The sequence below is a fragment of the Crinia signifera genome, chromosome 4, assembly GCF_055691185.1.
Source record: "Crinia signifera chromosome 4, ASM5569118v1, whole genome shotgun sequence".
Lineage (NCBI taxonomy): Eukaryota > Metazoa > Chordata > Amphibia > Anura > Myobatrachidae > Crinia > Crinia signifera.
Genome location: NC_139220.1, coordinates 110,301,472 through 110,319,454, shown reverse-complemented (window position 1 = coordinate 110,319,454; position 17,983 = coordinate 110,301,472). Strand labels below are relative to the sequence as shown.

The 17,983-nt window shown below is 43.8% G+C and overlaps 1 protein-coding gene and 1 long non-coding RNA gene across 4 annotated transcripts in view; one reads left to right on the top strand and one right to left on the bottom strand.

Moving 5' to 3' along the window:
* The window catches only part of ANO4 (anoctamin 4), a 231,490-nt gene that overhangs the window by 44,586 nt on the left and 168,921 nt on the right, over positions 1 to 17,983 (bottom strand). For all 3 annotated transcript variants that reach the window (XM_083182214.1, XM_083182215.1, XM_083182216.1), the window contains 6 exons: positions 17,217 to 17,357; positions 9,860 to 10,024; positions 9,604 to 9,640; positions 7,774 to 7,885; positions 5,126 to 5,183; positions 4,840 to 4,937 (listed from right to left, as the gene is read on the bottom strand). In XM_083182214.1, coding sequence (XP_083038340.1) covers positions 4,840 to 4,937; positions 5,126 to 5,183; positions 7,774 to 7,885; positions 9,604 to 9,640; positions 9,860 to 10,024; positions 17,217 to 17,357 — 611 coding nt within the window. The remainder of the gene's footprint in view (positions 1 to 4,839; positions 4,938 to 5,125; positions 5,184 to 7,773; positions 7,886 to 9,603; positions 9,641 to 9,859; positions 10,025 to 17,216; positions 17,358 to 17,983) is intronic.
* LOC146074287 (uncharacterized) overlaps positions 1 to 17,983 on the top strand; it is a 133,264-nt gene that overhangs the window by 49,133 nt on the left and 66,148 nt on the right. The gene's annotated exons all lie outside the window — the stretch shown is intronic.

Below are 17,983 nucleotides of genomic sequence, written 5' to 3'. Positions count from 1 at the left end.
CAAAAGGTTCACAGTTATGCACATATGTCTTTGTTTTCTTTCTGTGTTCTTCTCTTCATCCTAAAATACTCGGTGGCTGCCACATTCTAGAGCGATCGGAGCGGAATCCTGACAGTGTAATAATGGACCCAGATATGGGTGAGGTAGAATCCCTAAACCAGCTTGACACTTTACCCATGACAGGAGAAGGTAAAAGGTATGAGGAAAACGTAGTTCAAGGGCTATGTGATGATTTATTGTCTGGTGAGTACTGTGTCTGTAGATATTGTCAACCTAAAATGGAAGAAGGATGCATCCAGCGATGTCAGTCGACCAGTAAGGCAACTACCGGCCAACATCCTTTGAGTGATTACCACTCATTAGTGGGTAAGGTTTTAAACCAAACAGAATGCTGGGTGTGTTCTCAAGTATTACATAAAAGGAGTAGTGTAGGCCTAGTCCCATACCCGCTTAGTATTTCAGAGATAAGCGTATTAAATAAGGGGAGGCCATTGGATAAGAGATACCTGTATACCAGGTCCCCTAGTCTTAGATTACACCCATACCAAGTGGATAAATCCCTGGTATGTATGAACTTCTCAAGTTCCAGAACAATTGGTACTTGGGAAGTGACATGGCAAAACCAGACAATAACTTACTCCCAGCGTCCAGATGGAGAGCCCATAGATAAAGAATTATTATTAAAAATCCGAACCAGTGGAAGACACTATAAATATGTTTACACGGTGAAGAAAAGTAAAATGATGGCCGGCAGAGTATCAGCCGGCTACTGTAATATGACCCTACAGCCAGAAACATGTGAGGAACGAGTCAGGGAGCAGGGGACGGGGATGTTCTTATGGATAATGTGTGACAAGATAATGAAATACTCTGTCCCTTATTTTCTCCCTGACGATGTTTATTATATTTGTGGTAGAAGGGCGTACAAATGGCTCTCCATGAACTACGTTGGTATTTGTTATCTAGGCAGAGTGTTACCGGAAGTGATGACCCTCACACACGATGAGATGATGAACGTACACAGAGGTATTTCTCCTCCTTACACTCATACCCATTATGACCAAATCCATAAAAGGGATTTAACAATAAGAAAAGAACCCCTAGCTTCTGAAATGATACACGAGTCGTTCGGTATCCAATTCCTCATTGCATTAGATATCACCCATACCGCCCGAGGAGTTATCAATTTTAAATACATACAAGCATTAGCCAGCTTGGTAGATAACATCACTGAGATTTATGATGACACCTTTAGATACACTGGGAAGGAGTTGCAAGCGTATAAAAGAGAGCTAGTCCAACATCGAATGGTGTTGAACTATCTGACAGCCATGACAGGAGGATATTGTGTCACCCTCTCTACACAGTTTGGGGTGAAATGCTGTACATATATCACCAACAATACTGAAGACCCAGAAGAAATCATCGATCACCGGATGGATGAGATTCTTCAGCTTAAATGGGAATTTAGAAGGGAACATAATATCAGCCAGGCAGAAATAGGTAACAAAGTTAGCGAATGGACCTCCTGGTTGAATCCAATGCACTGGTTCTCTGGTTTAGGAGAATGGGCGCAGGGGATCATAGCTAGCATAGGAAAACTCCTTCTCTGCATCGGTGGTGCCATCATAGTCTTTGTGCTATTGTTCAAATGTTTAAAGGTGGTGACCCGGGGAAAGGCAAAACGTACCGAAATCATGAGTGTAAGAACGAGGGATACAGAGGAAGACCAGGGTTTGGTATATGACCCAAAAATCGAAACCACCTCCCTTTAAAGAAACCATATTTGTGAACGTGTATATGTTGTAACCACCCCTGTTTTTATTTTTATCCCAAAATTGTACATTATCCTTCGTGACCCTGAGTAGATTGTTCGATAAATGCGGCCCATCGTTTATCCATGATCCTGGATCGGCCGAGAGCAGATGGTTTACTCCCCTTATATGTTTATTTCATGGATCCCAATTTCTTTGTTAGGATTATGAATTTCTGTTTTGTCGTGTGAAATATTTTGTAATGTAACAGTTTTATATTTACTGTTAAAGGGTGGACTGTGGAAGTCTAGGTACACACACGCCATTTTGTGATAGTATGGCCGCCATTTTGGTTCGCAGAGTTGCGCAAATAAAGTTTCCATACCCGAGTATGTGTGACAATGTGGACCAGAAGAGTAGACATACTATCACACATAAATTCATAATAACACACTTACACGAAAGGAAATATAGTTAAAAGGTTTAGAACGCCACACATAGCTTAGTTAGCCCTGCACACATCTGTCTGTATCGTGTTTAGTATCGTTCCGCTCAGCTCATCATGCAAAGTATTCCGGTCATTGCGAATATTTCGCAATGTACACTGTCCGATAGTTATGGACAAAAATCCATATTCCAGAGACAGTTTCTGTTGTAAGTAGTTAACAAAGGAAACTAGCTCAAACCGGTTCTTATCCTTGCTGACGCCGAAACCACCAAACAAAGGACTCTTAAAGTTCCCTCCCCTGCACCTGGTCAGACCAGGTACAGCGTCTAACCTCCAATCACAGTGGACCGGACATATGATCTCTGGCCAATGAGAATGGCCTTTTGACCTCCCCCTTCTGACCCTATAAGATATGCGACCCAGAGCAGCCAGGGTCTCTTCGGCACAACTACTTTCCCTGGACCTTCCTACCGGACTATCGCTCATTCCTGAACGATAGTGAGCTCTGACCGGACTGCTTTTCACATACTAGATGACCACGGTAAACGGTTGCATTTTCACGGTATTTATTCTTAAAGTATTGTTGGCTGATTGTGTTTTGTATTTGTATTCTTTCCCCTTAGCAGAGTTTGTTTAGTATTCATTGTTATTGTATTGTATCACTTGTTATACCTGTTTATTCTTATTTCTGTAACCCCCTTTTGTCCATTAGGGACTTTAATACAATCTTTTTACGGAGTTCTAACCTCCTTACTTCTATTCAGTGGTCGTGTCTAGTTATTCGCATAATAGCGATAAGGTACATTAAGGACTCTGTCCTTACATTGCGGACTCTGTCCTTTAAGGTATATTCGCACAATTGGAGACAAAGTCCTGCGAAAGGATCTCTTATTAAGGTATCGGTTCTTGGTGTATAACATACAATAGACTGTACGCTGCGCTGCGCTACGTTTTGTTCGCACGCAGTTAGGTATAAAGGGTACGTTGGTTGCGGACTTATTACGTAACCAACGCTTTTCACTTATCGTCACTCTGGTTATATTTTAATCACCATTAACACCACGGATGGGATTGTTGTGGAAATGAATATCTACTGAAAGTGAACAACAAGCAGTGCTCTGTCACCTCCGGGCTGAGCCCCAGCAGCGTACGGTGTCTGTGCGGCTCTCTGTGGACTCCTGTGTTACATTCCTATAACACTGGAGTCTACAGAGAGCCGTGCAGGCAATCAGCTGCCGTACACTGCCGGAGCTCAGCCCAGAGGCGACGGAGCACTGCTTCTTTTACCGCTCAGTGCTATCACTTCGTTTGTGACAGCCTGACAGGAGGACGCTGCGGCGGCTTCTCAAGTTCTCTCCAGCAGCCGAGCCATTTCCGGTGACGTACACATGCTGCGGGGGGCGGGAGGAGGGTACAAACATATAGATATATCGGATCTGATACATCATGGGTGCAAAAGCACCCACGATGTGCCCATGATGGGTCAGATGCCGACATATCTTATGTTCAGCAGGTCCGATCACCTGATCAGATCCGATGCGCACGGGACCGCGCATCAGATCAGATCAGATGTCAAACACATGCGATTTTTGGCCGATGTCACCCGATTTATCGGCCAAAGTGCCGATATCGGGTGAAATCGGCCGAAAATCGCATAGTGTATGGGGGCCTTAACATTGTGGACAAGGACCTGAGGCTGCTTTGGATGAGATTAGGGATAATGCAAGGAAGATAAAAGGAACCTGGGAAGTGATTGTAAGGATTGGGGCCTTTATATGAGGGAGGACAGGCACTACAACAGTGGTTCTCAACCTTGGTCCTCAAAACCCCCACACAGTTCATGTTTTCTAGGTCACCCAGCATGTGCACAGGTGCACTCATTACTCACATTTTAAAAGATCCACAGGTGGAGATAATTATTTCACTGATTCTTTGTGGAGACATGAAAAAGTGCACTGTGTGGGGACCGAGGTTGAGAACCACTGCACTAAAGACTGTATAGCAGAAGGAAATGAGAGCATAGAACAGGAACAGAGGGCCCGATTTAAACCTGATTGCATGGCTGCGAATGCAATCAGTTTGGGCATCTCCCTCGTACAGTGAAATTCCGCCTTGTGAATGAATGCGCTCGCTGTGCGAATGGATGTGTACGGCTACACATCCATTTGTAGCTGTTCAAATATGTCCAAAACCCACCGTAACAGGCTCACCATTTTTTAGACTGGGCACAAGTCATCGCAGGCACCCCATAGCCTGGACCTGCTTGGCGGTGCGATGGAAAAAGGCACATCAGACCTAAAGCCGACGTCTCACACACACACTCCCCTAAAATAATAAGGCACGTCTGCATTTTTCCTTGACACTCCCAGCATAATTTTTGAATGACAGTTTGTCAGGTTTCCAGCATTTCCAAGCAAATGGTCAACTGTCATTTGCTCTCATACATAACCATGTTTTTGTTTCAACCAGCCAGATCTGAAGATAAATCTGCGTGTGTATGGCCAGCTTAATAGTGAGAAGACCAGAAGAAGTCATTTCCTTAATATGTCACTCCAAGAAGAAAAGTTTGGATGCCCCACGGTTAATGTAATTTGCACTTTTTATGTTTGAGTTTTTGACAAGTTAACAGTCACTTACGGGTAACCAAGTTCCATGAAGTTATTCCACGTTTGCTTCAGTACCATTATTATCCCCATCTGCATGCATAAATCAATAAGGCATCCACTGGGGTGGCACTGCAGATTAGAGGGGAAAGTGGACAGGATAAATGGATTGGACACATGAACGCACAAGTATATTTATATTTTGTACTTTAAAAGAAAAAAAGCAGCTTGATTTGAACTAACTGTTATACAAAGAACTATTTGCAAGGCTCCATAATATATATGTTATAAAGTATATGAGATATAATGAAGGCACTAACCTCTTCCAGTCGCCATCTGTTTATAAGCCTTAAATAAGCACCCGGTCTTCCTGTAAACCTTCAATGATAAAACATATTCATGTGTAGATGAATCATACTACAAAATGTAAAGGTTCCTTATGTTATGGAACAATTTTTCTAATCAGCAAAAATACCCGAGCAGCTATTGTTTTAAATTGTTAACTATATTTATGTTTAGAGTAGTTTCTAGAACTTTTTGTCTTGGACTGTTGAATTAACTGACATCATAGGGTTAATCAGGGGAGAGGCAGGAGTTACACAGCAGTGAGCTTTTCTACAATAAGTAAAACCCTATGTGAAGGTCTGCCGCACTGTTATGCTGACTGTTATGCTGTTGACATCATAGGGTAATCAGGGGAGAGAACAGGAGTTACACAGGGCCAGATTCTCTAAGCTTCAAAAGTGATAAAATGGAGAGTGATAAACAGCCAGCCAATCAGCTCCTGTGTGACATTTTTCAAACACAGCCTGTGGCTGTTTATCACTCTCCATTTGATCACTTTTGAAGCTTAGAGAATCTGGCCCACAATCTGTAAAACCCTCTGTGAAGGTCTGCAGCACTGTTATGCTCTTGACATCATCATCAGGGTAAATCAGGGGAGAGAGACAGGGGTTACTACAGTTCAAAAAGAAGAAAAACTTCAACATTTTCGTGTGTTGACTACTGCCATGGCAACCATTTACCCTGAACTGTCAACCTTTTGATCATTAAGAACATATGCATGTGGACCATATGATGTCAACATATTCACTGTCGACCTATCCATACATTAATAGTTTAATATATAAGGACAATATAAACAAATAAGCGACAATACAATGTTATAATAAATGTTTGCTATACACACATTAATGTAGACATGCCTACTCTCCTAGAAGCTGTGGATAAATCTGGATTTTTTGGATAGTCCCCACACCCACGGAGGAGTAGGTGTGCTTCCCACATCCCACCTGCTTCCTAGTGATGTGTGGGGAGAATATCACTGTAACTGCGGCACATGTTAGAGGTGAGTCACATCAGTTAGCCCTGCCTTCTGCTGAAAAAAATCACTGTAGGGGAGGGGACTAATGATGTAGGAGCCCAGCCTCTGAATTGCTCCCCAAGTGCCCAGCAGCGGCATCTCTCTGGGCTTCTCCAAGAGAGGGGTCAGGAAATATAGGAGAGTACGCATTTATGTAGTATTTCTCTATATTTTCAACAAAATAAATATGATCTACAGATATTGGCCCCCATTCTGGTCTGCTTAGTCCCCGGGTGTTTGCACCGGGGACCGATGTTTTAGCACTGCACATGCGCATATTCGCATGTGTGGGCCTGCAGTGCGAGCACTTTAAAATGATGGTCGGCGACTATCTAATGATTCTGGGCCGGAACACTAGCCTACGAATGGATGTATATGCAAATCATCCATTCGTAGTGCTGGGAAGCGGGTGGGTGGGCATTCACGTGAAATTACAAGGCTCGCTAAGCAGCAATTTACGGCTGCTTAGTGAGCCAACCAGAATCAGGGCCATTGTCCATGTACATCTAGCCAGCCTGAGGCAGCCTACACATAGGGGTTTATTCAGGTTCCCATATGGTAATGGGGCAGCCCGGCGCCCCCCGCCCATCTCTCCCCCCCCCCCCACGCCGGCATGGGTGCGTGCACCCGGCGACCCGAAAGGTCGCCGTGGGTGCACGCACCATACGCCTGCACATGCGCAGATACCCACCTGCGCATGCGCAGACGCGCAACATCGGTACTGTGTGCGAATGCACGCAGTACCGAATGGATTTGAATCAGGCCCATAGGCTGTTGTTGCCTGCGTGCATTCTGATTGTAGCACGGCTTGGTGGGCGGACGGAAGTGGAACTGGTTCCGCCTCCAATTACAACTGCCAGACTGCATGTTCCGCCCCACTTTAACCCCTGTTTAATGTAAATAAAGATAATTTTGTATTATTATTATTATACTATTATTATTGATACTAATAATAACAATAATATTACTACTACAGGTTGAGTATCCCGTATCCGTGCATCCCGTATCCGAATTATTCCAAAAACCGTGGTTTTTGGAATAATTCAGATTTTTTTTTTACCCCCCCTAACCCTCTTTTCATACTTACCAAGTCCCCGGGTGTCCACAGCAGGCCTCCGGCATCTTCTCCAGGCTCTCCAGCGGTCCCAGGAATGCATTGCGCGAGTGTGTGCGCGCGCCGGTGACGTCACCGGTGCGCGCGCACACTCGCGCAATGCATTCCTGGGACCGCTGGAGAGCCTGGAGAAGATGCCGGAGGCCTGCTGTGGACGCCCGGGGACTGCGTGGAGGCCGAAGGACCACCGGACACCATCAGGGGACAGGTAAGTATGCTAAAAAAAAAAATATTCCAAAAACCGTAAAATTCCCCTATCCGAAATACTCGTGGTCCCGAGCATTTCGGATAGGGGATACTCAACCTGTAATAATAAAGTGATGTATTCAATAGTAAGCAATCTGAACCTTATTTTCCTAGCACAATTATAAAAATGAAAGCATTTGGTGGCTATGGACTCCGGCTAATTTATTTTTGTGCAGTTTTCATTTTGTGTTATATAAATGTTTAACATTCTGTGATAAAAGAAACTGCACAATGGATGACATTACCTTCCAAGGAAGAAAGCTATGTAAAAGGTCGAACTGTTCAGATTGACAAACTGAAAAAGAAACATTTTCAAAGTAAAGCTGCTCTCCCATTCTGATTCAGTACGTGGCTGTTCTGTGGGTAAAAACATGTGCAAAACTGTTGATTTTAAAAGTTTTTTTTTTTTTTACTCAAGTAGTGAAAAAATGAATACAGACAGACAGACAGACAGAAAACACACACACACACACACACACACACACACACACACACACACACATGCACGCATGCACAAACTACTGGTCAAAAGTTTTAAAGCACCAAACTTATGCTTATTATTGAAATATATGCAGTTTAATATCTCAATTAAAGCTTAGAGCAAAAACAATTGAGAGATAAAATTAAATCATACAATTAGAATAATTTAGTTTAACAAAATGTAAAATGTTCTTGACTATCAAAGTAGGCATATTTTGCAGCTATAACTGGGGCAGTACGGATGGTGTAGTACTTAGCATTACTGCCTCGCAGTACTGAGGTCATGGGATCAACACCATGGCCCTAACTGTGAAGAGTTTGTATATTCTCCCCGTGCTTGCGTAGGTTTCCTCTGGGTACTCCGGTTTCCTCCCATAATCCAAAAATATACTGGTAGGCTAATTGGCTCCCAACAAATTCACCTTAGAATGTCTGTGTGCGTGTTGTAGGGAATATAGATTGTAAGCTCCACTGGGGCAGGGACTGATGTGACTGTTCAAACGTTCTCTGTAAAGTGCTGCGGAATATGTATGCGCTATATAAGAAACTGTTAATAAATAAATAATAAAATAAATAAATAACTGGTGAATACACTTGTGGCATTCTTTCTACAATGGAAATCAAGAATCTTTCAGTAAGTTCTTACTAATAGTCTGCTTTAACCCTACTGACCTAGCCTCAACACCACTTTTTTTTTGTATTTTTCTGTATTTTTCTGTATGCTGTATGTCCTTTTTCTGTATGTAAAAACTGCACGTGTTCACTTTATTGTATCAATGTTAATTCTTCATATCTGGCAGACTAATTATCAAACTCATGTTGACATTCATCATGCAGAAATTGCAGTATCTATCTGTTTTTTAGTATAAGCCATATATAACAAAAGCCTACCATAGGAGATATCAAAAAAATTCTGACTAATTAGTGCTGCAGATTACAGTCTCCTCTATTCTCATTGGAGACGGCCTTCTGTCCCTTATTTTTGGAGCTTGGCTATGTTAGCAAAGACCATCTTTAGAAGATGTTGGCATCCTTTTGTGCCTATGAAGGCAATCTGGCAAAGGAAGGCTCCCTCACATGTACCCACTGCTCTGATATGTGGGTTCTTGCTAAATGACACTACCACATGTGATTAAGAGCAATGAGAGATACAAATTTTTCCTGGGACACCTACTGTATACTGCTCATCCTCACAGCATGTACGTAAGGCAGAGCCAGGGTTTCAGAGCACAGCGCTGGTAATGGCTACTCCAAGAACAGGTATACTCTTCAATTAAGGCCAGATGTATCAAGCTTCAAAAAGTGATACATTGGAGAGTGATAAACAACCAATCAGATCCTATCTCTCATGTTACAAGCTGGGTTTGAAATATTACAGGTAGGAGCTGATTGGCTGGTTATTTATCACTCCATTTTATCACTTTTTGAAGCTTGATACATCTGGCCATGAGTCCATTTCCTTTATTTCAGCACTTGTCATCAAACTAAAACTATTTTTTTTAATTAGCATCTAATAATAGAAGAACATATACTTTTATGGAAATGGTATATTGTAAATAACATGTGAAATACTTATCACAATTGATCATTCTTACCGAGGTTAGTGAGAAGAATAGCAACTTTTTCGTAGAGCTGCAAAACAGGAAAACACGTTTGTGTAAGCGGTTTCATTTACCACAGCACACAAAAAGGCATTCAGGGTTAAATTGTTCTAAGGTTTGACAACCCATAAGTCATTGCTCTTATATAATTCCTATTATCTATAATAACGTTCCTTCAGTGCCATGAAAGTGTCAATTCAGTCCACGAAACAAAGAAACTATTGCGTAAATAAAATAAATCACTGCTTACCACATTCAGAAGCATTATGATGCAAAAGTTGATGCATACCGCAGTCCCTGTGGTAGCAACCTGAGAATTATTCCTGATTAAGGCCCATTTAAAGGCAGCAAATGTACTGACAGTCACAACGCGATATATAACAATGCCAAAAACAGCAGCAATGACCACACAAATCTGAGGGAAGAAAGAGACAGATGTCAGAATTGGAATCATACTGCACTTACAGGTATTGAATCTTTTGGTTGCAAGTATGAAATCAGTAACTTCTAAGTAAAAAACAAAAACCTGTTGTTTTAAATTATTCTTCCATATCTTAATGTCAAACAGACCTGGTTCAACATTGTGCTTGACCATCCATTACAGTTGCCATGGTACTAAAACTGCAGTGAAGGAAACTAGTGCTTAAGGGCTTCATTTGTGAGGGGAAACATCATAATTTACAGCCAGAAGATGGAGGCACTATGAAGTTCCCATGGTGACACCAAGCAGTAAAGATTAAAGTGCTAACGTCTTCAAAGCCGGTGTCACTAGCATTATTCCCAGTGGGACGATAAGAAGAGGACTAGATTCAAACTGTCTTGAGTTTAAGCGAAATGATTCATAAAAGGCTTTTAAGAGAAATCCTCAGGTGGAAATAAATTCCTTAAACTGTGTGACCCCTCCCAGAAGGGTGACCCAGTGATACGGGTAAGCCAATAATATATCACATGACAATGTTAGATATTCTTAAGAATTAAGTATTGTTATGTAGTGCTGACATTACACAGCTTAAGTCACTGTGTATAATATATACTTTTTTTACAATAGGGATTTTGCATTAGTGCCTTATGCAAAATGCTGAAAGTAGCAATGGAATATAATATCTTGTTCAAATCACCATAAAGAAAATAACATGGTCACAGAATGCATTTCGAAATCAAGTTTAACACTAGAGGTCAAAGAGATGACTTGATCCCAACTTCCCAAAGCAAAGGAACACCCAAACTACCCTGTATATTCATTCAGCCTGGGATTCAAAGAGTCTGCCATGTGGAGACCAAGATTCAGGGAATGCCAGAGCTGAAGGAATCAATGGAGCAGAAGCACTTAGATTAGGTTATTAGGGCGGGATCAGCAATTTTAAAATTGCAGCAAAACTCAGAAAATAATACCGCAGTAGTAATGCCCCCTAAACATAACGCTCACAGTAATAGTGCCCACTACTACGGTGGCCATTGGTGTGTAAAGGGCAATACTACTGCAGGCATTATGTGTATAAGGTACATTACTAAAGGGAGGCGTCAAACACGCGAGCACCAGCTTTGTGTATAGATGTCTATTTTCATTACGAAAGTAAATTAAGGATTCAAGGTTTCACATGGAAAATAATAATAGGAATTTGGTACTCACCGATAATTCCGTTTCTCCTAATCCGCAGGGGACACTGCCTTATACCATGGGGATTGGGATGTGGTCTGGAGGAGCCGGCACTTTAAGAAAATTTGTCCTGCTGGCTACTTCCCCTCCCATTCCCCCTCAGACTCCAGTCTTAAGGAAAAAACTGTGTCCGAGAGGAGCCCTGGAACCTCAGAGAAGAACACCAACAGTTAAATCTTTAACCAACAAAAAACCGTCACCAGTGAACACATTTATTCATACTCACTGGCCAACACAAACTTTAACAAAAGAACTATAATAGAATAGAATAGACGCGCTGGGAGGGCGCGCAGTGTCCCCTGCGGATTAGGAGAAACGGAATTATCGGTGAGTACCAAATTCCTATTTTCTCCCACATCCAGCAGGGGACACTGCCTTATACCATGGGGATATACCAAAGCTACCCCCACGGGTGGGTCAGCGCTATTCTCCTTGTAACACGGCCCTGCCAAAATTGGCCACTGGTCGTGCAAAAGTGTCAAATTTGTAAAATCTGACAAACGTATTTGACCCTGACCAAGTAGCCGCTCGGCATACTTGGGATAATGATACTCCTCTAGCTGAAGCCCAAGAAGTCCCCACTGATCTAGTGGAATGGGCTGTCAGTCTTGTTGGAACGGGCTGTGAAGAAAAAACATAAGCTTCCTTAATGGTAAGGCAAATCCAGCGAGCTAATGTCGCCTTAGATGCTGGAGATCCTCTTCTTGCTGCATCATACAGAATGAACAGAGAATCCGTCTTCCTGATAGATTCTGTACGATTAACATAACATCTTAATGCCCGAACGACATCTAATGATACTGACTCTCCCGAAAGAGATGGTACTACAATTGGCTCATTAATGTGAAAAGCCGTAACAACTTTCGGCAAGAAATCTTGGCGCGTCCTGAGTTCTGCTCGATCTTCATGAAAGATTAGAAAAGGTGAACGACAAGATAGTGCACCCAGATCTGAGACTCTTCTAGCTGACGCCAATGCCAACAGCATAAGGGTCTTCCAGGTTAAGTATCGTAAGTCCACTGACTCTAAAGGCTCAAACCTTTCCGACTGTAAAAATCTCAGAACTAAACCAAGGTCCCATGGTTCTGTCGGTGCCGCAAAAGGTGGTCTTAACCTCAAAACTCCATTCAAGAATGTCCTGATCTCTGGAATATGAGCCAACCTTCTATGAAAGAAGACCGACAATGCCGAAACCTGGACCTTCAAAGAACTCAGACTCAACCCAGAATCAAATCCTGCTTGTAAAAATTGAAGAAGCCTTGCCAAGGAAAATACTGCCCTTGGAAACTGGTGGTTTTCGCACCATGTTATGTAGGCTTTCCAGATCCTGTGATAGTGGGCTGATGTGACATTCTTCCTTGCCCTTACCATCGTAGGAATTACTGCAGATGGAATGCCACGCCTTTTTAATAATTCGGCCTCAACAGCCAGGCCGTTAAATGAAGCTGACGTAAGCCTGGGTAAATGCACGGACCTTGCATTAGCAGATCTTCTCTCAACGGCAGCACCCAAGGGTCGTCCACTACCAGATGACTGAGGTCTGTGTACCATGACCTCCTCGGCCAATCCGGCGCGATCAGGATGACCATGGCTGATTCCTTCTTGATTTTCTTCAGTAGCCGTGGTAGAAGAGGAAATGGCGGAAAAGCATAGGCTAGATTGAACCCCCACTGAACGGAGAACACATCCGTTGCCAGTGCCGCCGGATCCCTGGACCGAGCAAAATACAGCGGTACCTTGTTGTTCCTCCTGGATGCCATGAGGTCTACCTGAGGCATCCCCCACCTGGCTGTCAATTGGCGGAACACCTCCGGGTTTAATTCCCATTCGCCTGGGTGAAGATCTTGACGACTTAAATAATCCGCCTCCCAATTGTCTACACCAGGTAGGTACACTGCTGTCAGGTTCGGAACGTGACCTTCTGCCTAAAGGAATATCGGCCGAACTTCCTTCATTGCAGCACGGCTCTTCGTGCCCCCCTGACGATTGATATAGGCCACTGCAGTGGCATTGTCTGATTGAATTTGAATCGGTCTCCCTTGTAGAAGACTCGATGCTTGACCTAATACCATCCGGATTGCTCTCAGTTCTAATATGTTGATGTGAAGCTGGGCTTCCTGAACGGACCAACGACCCTGAAAAGAATAACCCAGGGTCACTGCCCCCCAGCCCCGAGTGCTGGCATCGGTGGTTACCAAGGTCCAATCCATCATACCGAATTGGCGACCTTCTGACAGATGGTCCCTGTTGAGCCACCACAGAAGTGACAGTCTTGTGCTGGGCCTCAACCTTATTTGTTTTTGCATCTGAAGGTGCGATCCCGTCCACTGGGACAGAATGTCCAGCTGAAATTCTCTGGATCGGAACCTTCCGTATTGAAGAGTTTCGAAAGATGATACCATTTTTCCCAATAATCTTGTTGCAAGATGCACTGTCAGATACTTTGTTTCCAGCACTCGCTTTACCATTGTCCGAAGAGATACAATCTTGTCCTCCGGAAGGTATATTCTCTGTTGGACTGTGTTGAATAGAAGTCCTAAGAAGACAAGCCTCTGAGTTGGCTGCAGGTGTGATTTCGGAAAATTTATTATCCACCCATGTTGGATTAAAAATTGGTACGTGAGTACTGCATCCGAAATCAACTTCTCTTTCGATGGAGCTTTGAGAAGGAGATCGTCTAAATAAGGAATGATGGAAATCCCTTGAAGACGAAGTGCTGCCACCATGCAAGCCATTACCTTGGTAAAAATCCGAGGAGCGGAAGACAGGCCGAAGGGAAGCGCTCGAAATTGGAAATGTGCCTCCTGAATGGCAAACCTGAGAAACTGTTGATGAAACTCCCATATAGGGATGTGAAGATAGGCGTCCCTTATATCCAGGGACATCAAAAATTCGTTGGGCTCGAGGCCTGCTACAACTGACCGTACTGACTCCATTTTGAATCGGCGGTAAAGAATAAATTGATTCAGGCTTTTTAGATTGAGATTCGGCCGAAACGTTCCATTTGGTTTCGGCACGAGAAAGAGATTGGAATAAAATCCTTGCCCTCTTTGATCCGCTGGAACTGCCACAATTACACCCGATTGTAGAAGTTTCTTTACAGCCAAATCGAGAGCCACTCTCTTTTGTTCCTTTGACGGGAGGCCCGTCGTAAAAAACCTTTTTGGGGGAACAGCTGTGAATTCCAGCTGATACCCTCTCGCTATTATTTGCAGAATCCAAGCATCCATGCAAACCTGCTGCCATGCTTCTGTAAATGACAGCAGTCTTGCCCCCACCTGAGAATCCCCCAGGTGGTCTGGTAATCCGTCATGCAGCAGGCTTCTCAGGGGGCTTCTGCTCCTGACGGCGAGCTGAAGACCCTGTTGGTAACGCTGAGGCTGCTCCTCTGCCACGCTTACCTCTGAATGCGGAAAAGCCTCTGCCTCTACCTCTACTTCCTGCACCACCTCGAAAGGCCCGAAAGGAAGGACCTCCGTAAGGCCTTTTAGAAGCTGGTGCTAGAGATGGAAGAAAAGCCGACTTCCCTCCTGTAGCCTGGGAAATTAGTTTATCCAATTCTGGACCAAATAATATTTCCCCATTAAAAGGTAGCGCCTCCACTGCCTTTTTAATCTCTGCCTCCGCCTGCCAAGAACGGAGCCACAGGGAACGTCTTGCTAGAACTGCTGATGCCGAAATTCGAGCACCTAATGCCGCTGTATCTGTGGCAGCCTCTCCAAGATATCCGGCTGCCTCCTGAATGTATTCCGCCAGGGGCAATAATTCTGATCTAGGCTTGTTCTCCTTCAAACCAGTGATCAACTGGCCTGCCCACTTTTCAACAGCCTTACTCACCCAAGCACCTGCCAAAGCTGGTCTGAGGAGAAAACCAGAGGCTGAGTAGACCGATTTAAGGGTAGCCTCCAATCTACGATCTGGAGCTTCTTTCAGTGCCACAGCCCCTGGGATAGGAAGGGTTGTGCGCTTAGATAGTCTAGAAACTGATGTATCTGCCGGAGGCGGACACTCCCATCTGTTTCTAGAATCCTGGGAAAAAGGGTACAAAACTTTAAATCTCTTTGATACCTGGAATTTCTTGTCCGGAGACTGCCAGGCATCTAATAAGATTCTATCCAGTTCAGGACTTTCAGGAAAACACACCTGACGTCTAGGAGTTTTCCCAAAAATAGACACTGGAACCGGAGCTTCAGGATCAGAAACCTCCAATGTTTCTTTCACTGTCCTGATTAAAGCATCCATACCTTGAGGATCGTCCTCGACAGAATCCTCTATTGGAGGCTCATTGTACTCCTCTCTAAACAGTTCCCCTTCTTCCGCTGATGTATCATCTTCTTCTTCCTGAAACAGTACCTCAGCTCTCCTAATTCTAGGAGCACTAGGATGAGTCTGTGAACCAGAGGGAAGAGATCTGGACAAATTATCGACTGATCTCAATAGAGAGGTAGCCCAGGCTGGTTCCGCTGCAGACAAAGACTGTATCTGAGACTGCAGACTCTCTCTCTCTTTACGAGAAGCTGCCAGTTCTGCTGATAAATTTGCTAGAACTGCTGCTAAATCAGGAGCTTGCTGGTGCTCATCTGCAGAGGACTGAGCTGCCCCATAACAAGCTTCACATGTAGACACACCCTTTAAATGCTGTTTAAATTGAACCTTGCATTTCTTACACGTATACAGCTTTAGAGAAGCCTTAGAAGCACTCCTCTCTGCCATTTTACATACAGTGCACCACAGTGATCTACAGAGATAATAAGAAAGAATAGGGGGAAACAGAGCCAGCTAACCCCTAATCTACCCACCAATGCTTCTCACCAGACCACAATACCTTTTTGGTGATGGGAGAAGGTTTTAAACAGTCAACGCAGGTACCCTGCCACTGGGAGCTGCCGTTGCTGTAGGTCAGGCACTTGTGGGCTTTGGCGTCTGCATCTTATGTGCAGACGCTATCCGGAGGACAGACTCACTTCAGGGAGCTGCCCTTCCGGTTTCTATGACGCTGCTTCCGCTTCCGGGTCACCTCGGTTACTGGTGGACCTGGAGAAGATGCCTGACGCCGCGTTCTTGAGGTAAGAACGCCTCTCCCTGCTGCCGCGCTGTCACGGCGTACAGGGATTTTAGTACCTGACCCTCCGGCCTCGCCGGACACACACTTATAAAAACAAGCGACTGGGGGCGTGTGGATGCCTCTGGGACCGTAACGCACGCTGCATGCAGCTGCGGCGGACCCCCAGGGATTCCCTGGTGGCTGAGTCCAGGAGGTGCCCTGCATGCAGCGCCGACCTGACTCACCCCAGCGCTAGTAGACAAGCTACAAAAAAAAAAAATATATATATATAAGAAAAAATCTTCAGTCTCGTCAGAGAGACGTGCCAGAACCTCCTCCGGACACTTTTTTCCAAAGACTGGAGTCTGAGGGGGAATGGGAGGGGAAGTAGCCAGCAGGACAAATTTTCTTAACGTGCCGGCTCCTCCAAACCACATCCCAATCCCCATGGTATAAGGCAGTGTCCCCTGCTGGATGTGGGAGAAAATAATAATAGAGAATTCTTGTTAACGGTTTCTTATATAGCGCAGCGTATTCCATTGCCCTTTACAATAGGAGACGGTGATACAGCAAACTTGGTATTTACAGACAAAGGGCCAGATGCACTAAACTTCAAAAGTTAATAACGTTAATGATAAACAACCAGCCAATCAGCTCCTACTTGCCATGTCACAGGCTGTGTTTAAAAAATATCAGGCAGGAGCTGATTGGTTGGTTGTTTATCCATTTTATCACTTTTGAAGTTTAGTGCATCTGGCCCAAAGTATTTACAGGAGGTATTTACATCTCTATGTAAAACCTTGGATAGACTGAATCCCTATTCAAAAAACTTGTGCACTTATAATAGAGCATAAAAAAGAAATGTAATAAGCTACAGTTTTTCCATAATAACCAAAAATGACAAACCATAAAAAATATTCCAGAAGCAGATACTACAAGTCTGCTGCATTTGTCTGCAAATGCTTGGTAAGGCTCCGGCTTTCCTGATATTGGGTTTAGCCGTTCTTTTTTTGAGTATTTGGCTTCAAATTGTGGACGGATTTCCTCCTGAATTTAAAAAAAAAAAAAAAAACAATTTTTTGTTTTCGCAAGGTCAAATCTTTTTCTTTCAATTTTAGAAAACAATAGTAGTAAATGTAACAGTAAAAAGTGTGAACTATTAGATAGATATAGAGAAACATATTTGTCTAAAAATAAAAACATTCTAAAATGAATGTTTATATTTTTTATTTTGCGGGTGAAAAATGGGCCTCATTCAGAGTTGGATAATATTGCACAGAAGCAAGGAAGTGGCTGTGCAATGCCGTATGGTAATAAGCTAATGAAGCAGGAGGCATCTGATGAAAATAAATGCCTCCTGACTGCCACTGGTGCATTTTAAGACATACCATCTAATCACTCTGCATTACCTTCTGTCTCAGCTCCACAGCCGAGGTCGGTAAATCTGCATCGCCAGATGTAGGCACTGACCTCGGCACTCTTACCAAATGGAGGTGATATGCGCCTGTTTTCAGGTCCAGAAGCAGTTGCTGCTGCCTTCCCTCCCACCTATGAACCAGTCTAGGGCTTAGGGGACACTTTGTGAGAGGACACAGAACCTGTTCTAATTAGTAATCCATGCTGAAATAGGACCAAAGCCAAAATTTGTGTTATCAAGCCCCCAAACCACCCAC